We start from the raw sequence: 12525 nt of genomic DNA, 5'->3' as shown, positions 1-12525 counted from the left end.
TTCATATTGTATAAAATAGGCAGATTCCTAAAATTTTGTGTTTAAATTTATGACGCACATAAATTTGTTGTTCTAAAAACTTGTATTACTTTATTTGAGGTGGATGCGAATAAAAATTATTAAGACAAAAAAAAACCATTGAATTCAGACACAATTTTACAGATTTAGTCAATTCTAAAAATCACTTAGGGTTTTTGTCCATTATTCTTAAATAAAAAAATTACAACCTGTTTCATCATTTAATAAAAAATAATTAAGACTATTCATTTAAGAAATGAACATCACTTTTGAGCTGTTCATGGTCAGTATCGACGGATTTGGATTTGAGGCAAATTCTGTGAATCGCGCTAGCTCAAAAGTGATGTTCATTTCTTATATTTATATTCATTTACTAAAATATCGTTTGTTTACATTGCTTCTATTTTGTTGCATAAAACGAACTCCTATCCTCTGTCACAGTAGTTATTGTGACGTACGTCAACACATAGACATGACGTCACATTTCGTCTCATCCTGCCTTTTATCAACATTGCAAGGTGCACTGTATTTTGGAGGTAGGAGACCCCAAGATTGGGATGATAATCCACGTAAGTTTACAATCTTAATCCAAAGGTGTGACTTGGGAGATCTTTGTAACACATGTTGTATTTTTTTCAAATCTCTCAGTCGCGTGCTTTAAGCTAGGGCTTAGTTTATAATCCGTTCATAGTCAATGTGAACGGATTGTGTAGCACGCTGAAATTGGTTGGTTCATAGAGGAAAATGCGATTTGTAATATAAATATAATATTTTATATTGAAATTCTGTGCAAAAATACAACCAGATTCTAAAAAAAAAAAATGCCAAATTTGATAATATTGCACCTGTTTCCAAACATGATCACATCTAATTTTAAAATGTTTTCTTTATAGATGTCTCATTCAGGTGATTCTTGTGAAAAGCGGTGACTACGCATGCTGATGTTTTGTAAGTGGTTACAGAGAATGACTGCTAAACTACAATTTGACTTACCATTGCATGCAGCATTATTGCCAATTAAGTCCGACACAGTAAATTATGTAATCAATTCACAGCATTGATCGATGAAAGTTGACGTTATCTGTTACATTGTAGAAATTCATGACGCATTTTATGCTTCGATAGGCGGATTAAGCAATCCCCCCAAGTAAAACAATAATGAAACAGCAATTTTGCAAATACTTGATATACCGTTTTGTATTAATTTTCACATATGACATCGTTGTACATGTCAGAGTTTGTTTTTGAATTTTACCGTTAAGGTTTCGTGTACATGTAACTTTACCTGTAAAAAAAGACTACATTTTGTTTAGAAATAATGGGGTTGTTGTCAGATCATACTGAATTTTGTTAATTTTCAAATTCATAGTTTGAAGGCTTATCAAGGTTATAGTGCTTCATGGTGCAATGTAAAATTAGAAATGAAAAAGTAGTGTCGTCTTGGATGTCAAGGTCACGTGTCCCCATACCAAGTCATATTTATACAATACAAACGAAAATATTTTAGCGTGCTCAGCCAATCAAATTGCGTTTTATATGTAATATTAAATTATTTGCATCAAAGGTAAAGATAACGGACAGTTACCAATCTCATAACTCCTATAAGAAATACAATATAGATAGTTGGGCAAACACGGATCCTGGACATACCAGAGGTGGGATTAAGTGCCTAGGAGGAGTAAACACCCCCTGTTGACCGGTCACACCCGCCGAGAGCTCTATATTTTGATCAGGTAAACGGAGTAATCCGTAGTCTGAATCGTTGTGCTAAAAACGGTCTAACAATCGTTATGAAATACACCAGACAGCATTTGACTCAATGATAGGTTGTATTAGCAAGCTAGCTTGTTATATCAGCCATAGAATTTGCAAAATGCTGACTTAAACGAGACTGTTGAAACCCATGTATCATCAACTTGTTTGTCAGTAACCGCCTCGATTTAAAATCTGATCATACGCAGAACAAGCTCTTACATATCGAATCCGTTGAGAAATATCAACACTATATCCAATCCAGGTGATGATGGAATATTGCTACATAAATATGGGAAGTTGACGATGAAAAGGCTGAAACCATCCCGTTTATCATAAAGTTGAGTTGTTAGTTTGCCGTTAATATCTATTTTCAACAAAATGACTAAGTATGAAGCAGCAGCGGACAACTATGTGGTGTCTTTTATTTCGAGTTCACTGGGATATATCGAACCGACACATGAACGAAAGCCACCACTGCCAACAGAAAAAAATCATCGTCAACACATCCAAATACCGAACCGAAGGCCACAGCAAGAGACCCCTTCCTCCCACGTAGAAGTTTTTAAACAAAACATGAGTAGTGATATAAATTATTGGGACACAAATGAGATATCTAATTTTCATCGGAGAGTTCTGAATATAGTGGTTCATTATGTATAATTAATTTGCTACTTTCATAAATTAGTAGATTACAATCATTGTCTGTTAACAGGACATATAATAGAATATAGCATATAAAAAGGGATATTTTGTTCTATTAATCAAGGTTTAACTTTCAAGTTTTATAAGAGGGTTGTTTTTTAGTATGTACATGTATCACTTACATAGGTAGTGAGTAACACGATACTTTATATATCATGGGGAACATTAATTAGATTAACGTATAACCTTTAAGTGCTCACCCACATATATGTAATAGTCAGACATAGAGTGGTACAAAAACGCTGTTGATTTTTATGAAACTTGGCATGGTGATACGTTTTTGTTTAAGGAGTAAATATATAAAACCTGATTTTTCTTCTTATACTTGTTTAGTTTCCATAGTAATTGTGACCCACTTGAAGACACCTAATAGTTACATGTATTATCCAAGTATTTCATGACATAATTATGGAATATAAGAAATAAACAATGCGCAACTGAGATACAATTGTTTTCGTTGCAGATCCAAGATCTGAATTTTCCAGAAAATCACATGTAACTTTAACAAAGTGAGATATCGGTTTTAGCGTTTGTTGATGTTTTCTGGAGGAAGGGTTGGTGCTTGTTTGCTTTTCCCATGCTTCGATACAATTTTCTGTGCCGTTTCAGATGACCTACAATATCGTTACATGAAATACAAAAGGTGGCGATAACAAATAGTAATTAATCTCAAAACAAAATTAATAACAGGGTAAACATGGTCCCTGAAAACATTACAGATGGGATTTGGAGCCCTAGAAGAAACCCCAAACCGAGTACGACCGCTAGAGCATGTTTGTTTCAACTTGATTACCTAATAAAACAAATTCATGCAGTAATTCTTGAAATGTTGAAAGAGATATCAACTTTAATCATATATGCACACAGGGACAATGAATTTGTATACAAAAATACAAGATGAATAGTGCTCAATCACTTCTAAAATTGGACTTTTTTCTGATTTGCGTCATGTAACTGCTCCGTCTCAAAATAAGGTTCTGCTATGGGATCCAATCTGACGTATATCGAACAATAACTCCAACAGATGAAGATAGTTTCAGTTTTAAAAAAAATAGCCAAAACAAAATTTAGCACAATGACAGAAAAGCAATTACCAGCATAACAGAGATACATTTTGTGTAATCGTCAGTAAAAATTTCATGCACTGCAGCTATGCTAACCTCTCCCATACTAACTTCATAATTCGTATCACTCACTTCATTCAATCTTTCTTTAATAAAATAAATTTTAAGGGCAGATATTTTCAAGATACCAAACACACTTAACGTCGATCTTATGAGTTATATAGGATTCCCTTTAATCAAAGGGATATTACCTCACCCCATCAAAGAGTTACTTACCTTTCCGACGTAGGTACTGGGGGAGCCTTTGGCCGTGGTGGTGGTATTTTTGAGTTTTCATTTGATTTTTCCACTATTAGATAAAATTGAATAACATTTTTTAACAAAATAGATCACTCTACTTGTCAACCCATCTTTTAACAACTAACAGAAATATCTTCAAATAAGATAAGAAAGAGCTCAGAAGAGCTAAAATGGTTATTAAGAATATGGACAACTGTTCAATGTACCTAACCAATTCATCTCTATCCACTGCAAAAACCATAACTAAGCAACTAAAAAGATTATTAAAATCTCCATATCCTTCATACCAATATACATTGGAACCTTCCAGGTATTTTAGAAACAATTTCCAATGATGGATGTTAAGAAGGATATTCTAGCTTACTACAATGCTTATCTGAGATACTTAAGAAAGCTTGCAGCTCATATTCTCCAGAATAGCTTGATTTTTTCATAGAAAATGTTAGTTTGAAAACAGACCTATGTAAATTAACAGGGATGTTATAATTACCAGATAAAGTGGTTGCACTTAATTCCGCATTAGATGATCTCTCGCGTTCGTCTGGGAGTGAAGCTAAAATGAAAATATTCAAAAGCTTTGAATTTCTTAACACGTTTCGAATTCAACAGAACCTTTCCATCTTTTGTGATTTTATGTCACTTACTTTTGCTTTTCTGCTCTGTGGACTCGCTACCGATACTCTCTGTACCTTTCTCTGTAAAGAATTATGCATAACCATACAGATGCATGCAAGTTAAAATAGAATTTTCGATCATCATTCCTGTGTCTGAAAAAAGATTTCAGTGTACCTTTAAGGGGATATGATGCTGAGATGAAAGTAATTAGATTTTTCTGAAAATCATTTTATCATAGAAACGAGGTCTCTCCTATTTGAAAAATGACAATTTTTATATATGTAAATGAGTTCATTTGCATGGAAACAACCCCTGAACCTAACAATGTTAAAAAACACAAAAGGCCAAAATTTAGCAGTTGTAGATCCAAAAATATATACAACAAACAAACAGGTTGAAATATGGGTGTATTTAATGGCCATCATACAAACAGTATATGTGCAGACACTATGATATGAAAATATTTTCCACGTAACACAAAATCAATTTACCCTAAATTCAGTCCGAATTTCCTCAGCGCCTCTAAAAACTATCTTTTTGAGGATAGAGTTTTCTAGGAAAATGGTCAAAAACATTTACTGAATGTAATTAGATTTTAGTTATTTTACTATGATTTAAAGATGGCATCCATAGCTACAGAATTGACCAAAAATATTGGCATGTCGATGAATTGGATAAAAAGATTTTTCTTTAATTTTAATAGTTTATTCATATTTCAAAGTGCCCTTACAATATCCAAGACATTCGGGTGCATGTCTTGATAACAAGAAAACATTGATATATATATATATATATATATATATATATAAATGCATCACAATATATTACTAATTTTTTCAAACATATCATTGAAATCTATATGTAGCCTTTTGTATACACGAGAGTACATCTTTAAAGAAGCTTTAACATGCATGTATAAATTATCGGTACTTTCTTCAATTTCTTTGATTCTACAGTACATCTTGTATTTGTAAATAACAGTTGCTATAGTAGAAATTACGTTATTCAAAATGACAATTCTGTGGTTGTTTTCAAAATAAAATCCAAAAAGAATGTGTTTCCATTTGATGTCAAATTTGACAACCTTTGAAGTTATTTCCCATATATGCTTTACATTTTTACAAAAATAAATCAAGTGTTCATTGTCTTCAACATTTTCTTTACATAATTCACACATGTTTGATTCGGTTTTCTTTATTTTCATGAGAAAAGATTTGTTACATAGAAGATTATTGAGAAGTTTAAAATTAAATTCTGCTACCTTTTTTCATACATATCTACGATTTTATTTTTGTAAATGAGACTCCAGGAGGGTTTATTAATATTTAAAATTTTGCTATAGTAGGATTCATACAGGGGGATATGGAATTTCTTTTGAACAAAAATGGTATACATCTTTTTTGATGAAATATCATGAGTAATATTTTTAGAAAGCTAAGAAATTTGAATTTGCAAGATTTACCCTATCAAAACCTGCGCTTGAAACTCATTTTTTAAATTACATCAATGAAAAAACCACTTGAAAGAATTGGATAAAAAGATATGATGAACTGAAGGTCATCTGAGGTCATTGAAAATTGCTACAAATAAATCTGATTTTTTCCTTCTCTAAACACCTTTTATTTAAAAAAAAAAAATGGGTCAAAGACTCAATTGGCCGGGTTGCAATATTTAGAGTAAATAATTTGGGTAGGGATTTATTTGGTGGTAGTTATCTGTTTCCCCGCTCGACTTACTGCTAATAATGCAGTCACGGACAACGACATGTCTCTTACTGTTACCGTGAATAGTCGCATTTCCACGTTTGAAAGATGTACACTCGGTCGTGGCGAAAGAGGACAATGGATGTCTAGAAATTGTGGACGTTGCTGGCTTATTGGTCTCACAAATTCTGCAAAACATTTTGCCATCACGAAAATTTCCTCCGCCATTTCAGGACTGGGGTTCTTCCTTTACTTTTGCATTTCTCTTTAGACATTGCTACGCCATCTTTTGATGCAGAACTTTCCCCGTGTGATTCTTGAATTTCTTTGTTACATGTACAAGGCTGAGGTTTCTGTTTTTTACTATTGATAAATCCAAAGTGCTCTAAACCTCGTTTTCCCGCCATCTTGATTATTTTGACCGAGACTAAAAATATTTATTCAGACTTCCGATCCCGATTCTAAAATTTTACTGGTTGCCCAAATTTTTTTTACTCGCGAAAATGCGACTTAATTATAATCTCTAGTCGCAAAATTGATTTTCTGGTCGCAAATGCGACCGTTTTACTCGCAACTTGGAGCACTGCTGATATATGTAATATTAAGTAATAATAACTAAAATGAAAAAATAACTTCAGGTGCTTGAATTGTATATGATTATATGATAAAGAAACAGAATTTCTCTATTTATATTGCAAATTTACAACTCATGTCCAGAAAATTTGACATTCATATATAATTGAATTTTTCCTCAGAGGTAGTGCAACTAAATTTAACCACAAAAGATAATCTCATTTACCTTTTTCAAGTTGAACTCTATTTTTAGTAACAACTTTTTGCTGTAGCGCCCATATTCGACAAAGGTCAGACTTCAAAAAACCTAGTGCATAACTTCAATATATATACTTACTTTCTGCAAAGTTTCAAGGTTGTACATAAAAAACTGTAGGAGGAGTTGATTTCACAAAATTTCCCCAACCGCCCACCCGCTCGCCCGCACTTCACCATACTATAGACCGGATTTGCACTTTGTGCAACCCGGCCAAAAATCAAACACAACGTTTAAATTTTATGCTCTTAAAAAAGTGGTTAATTTGTGAAAATATTTTAGTTGCTATGAAAACGAATTCAATTTGGAAACAAAACAGTCTGAATTTCCTCTTTTTTTTTCTTTTTGTGCATTTTCAGCGTAAATTGTAGAGATAAACGCCAAAAAAATCATATCCAGTATATAGAATTTTTGAAATTTCATATAAAGAATGCGTAAAGGTACCAAACACCCCCCCCCCCAAAAAAAAACCCCACTTAAAATCATATCACCGACCAACCTAAATATTCTGATCTCATTAAAACTTTAATACTTTAGAGAATCTTTAACCACAATAATCAAATGTTTGGCTCGAATTATTTTGAACACAGCCTTATTTTGCTTCAAATAAATAATTCAAACAAGTAGCAATCTGACATCCGATATTAATACCGTAATTGCGCCTTAGTATTTAATAATCTATAAGATAGTCTTGTGCCACTAGTTGTAATTGAATCGGTGTAATTCATTATGATAAAAGTGTAAACTGTGAAAAATACTAATAGAATTGACATGAATCAACGGATGATGGACACATACTAATTAGATCATTAATGATTCAACTAGATACTCACGTAAAGAAATTACGTATCACAGATCTACATTATGTACCCCTGTAAACTGCAAATATTGTTTTAGATGTATGTGTAAATCATTTGATTGCTATTGATTCTAACTATTCTAAAGTTTCAACAGATATTCTGGAGAAACCTATTAATGTTTCGAAAAGGGAGGGGGTGTAACAAGTTGGGCGCACTAAACATTTTCATAAAACTATTAATGAAAGTTGAAGAAAACGAACAGTGTTCAATCTCATAACTCCTATAAGGAATACAAAATAAAGAGTTGGTCAAACACGGATCTCTGGACATACCAGAGGTGAGATCAGATGCCTAGGAGGAGGCGGGGGGGGGAGGTTAGTGCTTCATTTCCTCTAAATCCCCTACTTTATTATTTTAAAAAATTATACAAGAATTATAATCAAATGTTTGGTTTGGTTATCTTTCTACGCAATCTGGGGAGGGGGTGGGATTGGATCTATTTGAATACGGAATGTGGGTAACAAATATGCCCGTTTCAAAGTAGAGAAGACGCAGTCTAGAACTTTCGTTCAAGTCACCACCCCCCCCCCCCCCCCCACTTTCCCCCTGATCTGCAAATGAAAATTAGACGTGTAAAATACATATGCTATGTTAGATTTAAAGCATACAATCATTATTTGATGAGAGCAGCTACAGGATGATAAAGTAAGTTTTGATTTTGCCTACTCCGCATTTCCTCCGTTTTATGACATCTAGGTGTTTCGACACGTATCGGCTGATCTAATTGACTATTGTGAAAACTCAGAATGAATGAGAAATGTCAATAATCTGTACTTTCAAACACAATACGCTGTCCATTCAATGTAAAAGCAAAACCGCATTTGATCAATATCATTTCAAGCTGAATTACTAATTCATTTTCCAAGGCCACCCTCTGCGAAAAAGGCACATGGTTTATACAAGTGCAGTGGCGGATGAAGAGCTTAAAAAGGTACACATTTAGGTCCCATTTCCATTTGAAAATGTTCTAGATCCTCCCAACTTAGTCGCATCTAGTCCATATATTTGAGTGTCTAGATGTCTGTTTGCTTGCGTCCGGACAAATATGATTAGGATAGGACACCAAACGTTTTAGGTTTTAATCTTATACACCATACATGCTGCAGAGGTGGTAGGTAGAGAGAAAAAGAGTTATATTTCTGGTTCAAAGTTAATTACCAGGTCGTGGATAACAAATAATTTCATTAACGCTGTGGACACCATATTAAAGGACACATCTAATGTTTTCAAAGTATACAACATTACATGCATTTCGTCTTTTTTATGCTTATAGTAATTAATTCTAATTGTTCGCCAAAATTTTGCGATAATTAACCACAATACAGACTTAAATCTAAGTCCCGATTTCAAAAACTCTAGTTAATTAGGTAGGTAGTCACGTGGTACAGTGACGTCACATGCGCCCTTCGGATTGTGAAAGTACTGCGAGATATTATTAAAAACTCAACTTTTAGGGGCCTAATTTATTTACCATGGGCAACATTTAAATCGATGTTGACAAATTGTCCGAGTTTTATGTGTTCGCCACCAGTGCACACATATAACGATGTAAATATACAAATATAGCGAGTAAAGCGTGTATGAAATCGGCAATATTGTGAATAAATTATGTTTATATGGGTCGCTGTCTACAAACTGTTTGGTGATGTTATTCCTTTATACATCTGTAGTTGGCGCTGTTTTTCTAAAATAAACAGTGCAATCATTATTTATTTTGGGATTAGACAAATTATGATACATTAAATTGTTGACAACTAGGCCCTATGCCAAGCTATTGCCACGAGTGCATTTCGGAAAGAAAGAAAACGACAACACACACACAAATCAATAAAAATAATCAAATTTAAAGTGGAAAACACATTATTTTATTTTGATAAAGCAATCTTATTACTATTTTTGAATTGTGATCTGCACGTCTTTAGGAAGTACGAAGTGGGAGCACTGTGTTATAGCCTACTGACGCACTCAAGATGCTACGACTTCAATAAGGAAATAATTTTATACTTCAATTTAAAGTTCGGAAATACAGTATTCTATTATTTGTATAATTAAAAGTTCAATTATTTTGTATCTTGAATTTTTTTTGTTTTGTTTGTAAATCTACCAGTTGGTAGAAGTTACATTGTATCGTCGATATATGTTGTTACAAGGTGAAGGTCAGTTGATCCGAGTGTGTATTGAATTTGAAGAGCAAAACAGAATGTATGTTATAGGCCTACCAGTGTTTATAGCTTAGATATATCCATTTTCTCGCAGTTTATCAGGGGCTCTGTCCAAGCGGTTTTTGAAAAGGTGACTGGGTGTGTTTTTTAAGGTAAAGTTCTTGCTCCAACAAAAAAAATTATCCACGTCTTTTTTCTCTTACCTTCCTTCGAAAAATTGAAAAATACTCGGTCTAAATCCTATATACCGACAACTAGTACACCCGACCACGGCACAAAACATCTTAATGCATTATTATTTACAAGCCGTTAACGTGATAATTGATTTTTTTTGTCGATTAAATCTAATCTGTTTATGAAATGGCTAATAGATGTTTTCAAACCCGAGGGCGCATATGACGTCACACATAATGGCGCGTAAACTAGCGAAAGAAAATATGCATATCGCAAGATTTGAATTTCATCGCTTTCAAACTCCAAAACTACGCAAAATATTTCATTTAAAACACATTTAAAGTAATTTTAGGCATAAAAACAGTTAATTTTCCTGAAAAAATGAAAAAGTTTAGAAACATGCGTTGTGTCCTTTAAGAATACATTTTAAGATTCAGTCTTACATTTCTGACAGATGTGGGATGTAGAGCATTTATCATTTGTTTTTGTGCAAAAAAATTCTGCACAATTTTTTAAAAGACACATACATTGATTGAGGGATAACAGAATCCAATGATTCACAATGCTGATCACATTATATTTCACATTATTCCTTTATTACAATGTAAATTGAAGCCTTTCGGGTATTTCAGAAATAATTCCCACTGATGGAGATTAACTAGGAGATTCTAACTTACTTCATTGCTTGTCTCAGCTTTGTCAATCAAATACCTCAGACGGGGTACGGCTTATATTCTCCAGAATAATCTATTTTTCTCATAAACAATACTAGGTTGATAACAGGCCTATATAATTAATGTAGAGGTTATAATTATCAGATACAGTGGTTGAACTTAATTGTGCATTGTATGACGCCTTACTTTCATCTTGCTGTTAAGCTAAAATGAAAAAAAATTCAAAGATTTTAAATTTCGTAATATCTCCCATTCAAAAGAACCTTTCCGCCTTTTGTGATATTATGTCACTTACTTTTGCTATTCTGCTCTGTGGACTTGCTACCGATAGTCTCTGTACCTTTCTCTATAAAGAATAATTCATCACCATACACATGCCTATTAGTTAAAATAAATTTTTCGATCTTGTTTCCTGTGTCTGATAAAAGATTTCAGTGTACCGTTAACTAGGATTTCCTCAACATTTTCCATTTTTAGAGTTGCTGGTGTATCTTTCAAAACGAAAAATAATTCTATTTTTCAAAGCAACAATTTTATTCTGAAGAAAGAAAAACTTTTACTTGTAATTATGATCCAATTGAAATAGATCGACTACTCTGAAAACCCAGATTGAATAAGAATTGCCAACCATGTGTGCTAGCCCTTGAATTCTTTGATACATTAATTATTTTCCGGAAAACGCTGTCAAAGCATTCCAAAAAAAATTTTAGAGGTTGAAAAAGTGAACACGTGACTCAAATTTCCCTTTGAAACTTTTCTGGATCCGCCCCTGTTTGTAACAACTTGTCCAAGTATTAGAGCGTCTAGATATTGTTTGCATGTGTCCGGACAAATGTTATCACGATAGGAGACCAAACGTTTCATGTTTCAATCTCATACGCCCTGAATGCTGGAGCGATGGTAGTTAGAGAGAACTAGATCTTTATTTCTGGTTCAAAACTCAAAACCCCAGGCCATGCATAGATATTTATTTTGTCAACGCTTTGGACACCATATTAAGACTACATTTTAGAATTCAGTTTCAAATTTCTTACAGATATGCTAAGTAGAGCAATAATCGGGGTTTTTTTTTCTGTGTCAAATTAATATATGTATAATTTTCCAAAGACATATGGATTAAAGGATCAAAACAGAATCCAATGATTTACAATGCTGATCATATTATATTTTCTATTCAAGATACAAAATAAAAGCGGTTATTCAGAAATATTGACAACTGTTCAATGTACCTAATTCATCTCTATCCACTGTAAAAAAAAAAAAAAAAAAAAAAAAAAAAAAAAACCACATTACTAAGCAACTAAAAAGATTATTAGAATCCCAACATCATTCCATTCCTTCATAGCAATGTACATAAGAACCTTCCAGGTGTTTTAGAAACAATTTCCAGCGATGGATATTAAGAAGGATATTCTAGCTTACTTCAATGCTTGTCTGATATACTTAAGAAATTCGCAACTCATATTCTCCAGAATAGCTTGATTTTTTCCCCATAGAAAATGTTAGATTGAAAACAGACCTATATAAATTAACATGGATGTTATAATTACCAGATGAAGTGGTTGCACTTAATTCCGCATTAGATGACCCCTTGCGTTCGTCTGGGAGTGAAGCTAAAATGAAAAAAAGTGTCTAGATGTGTGATGGCGTGCGTCCGGACAAACACGAC

At 33.1% G+C, this 12525-nt stretch overlaps 1 protein-coding gene across 5 annotated transcripts in view; it reads right to left on the bottom strand.

The window, feature by feature from the left end:
* The window catches only part of LOC125645494 (serine-rich adhesin for platelets-like), a 275270-nt gene that overhangs the window by 208397 nt on the left and 54348 nt on the right, over positions 1-12525 (bottom strand). Inside the window, exons 28-33 of one of the 5 annotated variants that reach the window (XM_056158054.1) lie at positions 12407-12469; positions 11152-11202; positions 4484-4534; positions 4330-4392; positions 3816-3888; positions 226-3089 (exon numbers count right to left, since the gene is read on the bottom strand). In XM_056158054.1, coding sequence (XP_056014029.1) covers positions 2999-3089; positions 3816-3888; positions 4330-4392; positions 4484-4534; positions 11152-11202; positions 12407-12469 — 392 coding nt within the window. In that variant the 3' untranslated portion in view covers positions 226-2998. Of the gene's footprint in view, positions 1-225; positions 3090-3815; positions 3889-4329; positions 4393-4483; positions 4535-11151; positions 11203-12406; positions 12470-12525 lie in introns of those variants that run through there. The other 4 variants (XM_056158057.1, XM_056158061.1, XM_056158050.1 and 1 more) reach the window with 4 other exon arrangements.

The sequence above is a fragment of the Ostrea edulis genome, chromosome 1 (assembly GCF_947568905.1).
Source record: "Ostrea edulis chromosome 1, xbOstEdul1.1, whole genome shotgun sequence".
In the NCBI taxonomy this organism is placed as follows: domain Eukaryota; kingdom Metazoa; phylum Mollusca; class Bivalvia; order Ostreida; family Ostreidae; genus Ostrea; species Ostrea edulis.
This window is presented reverse-complemented; position numbering and strand designations above follow the sequence as displayed.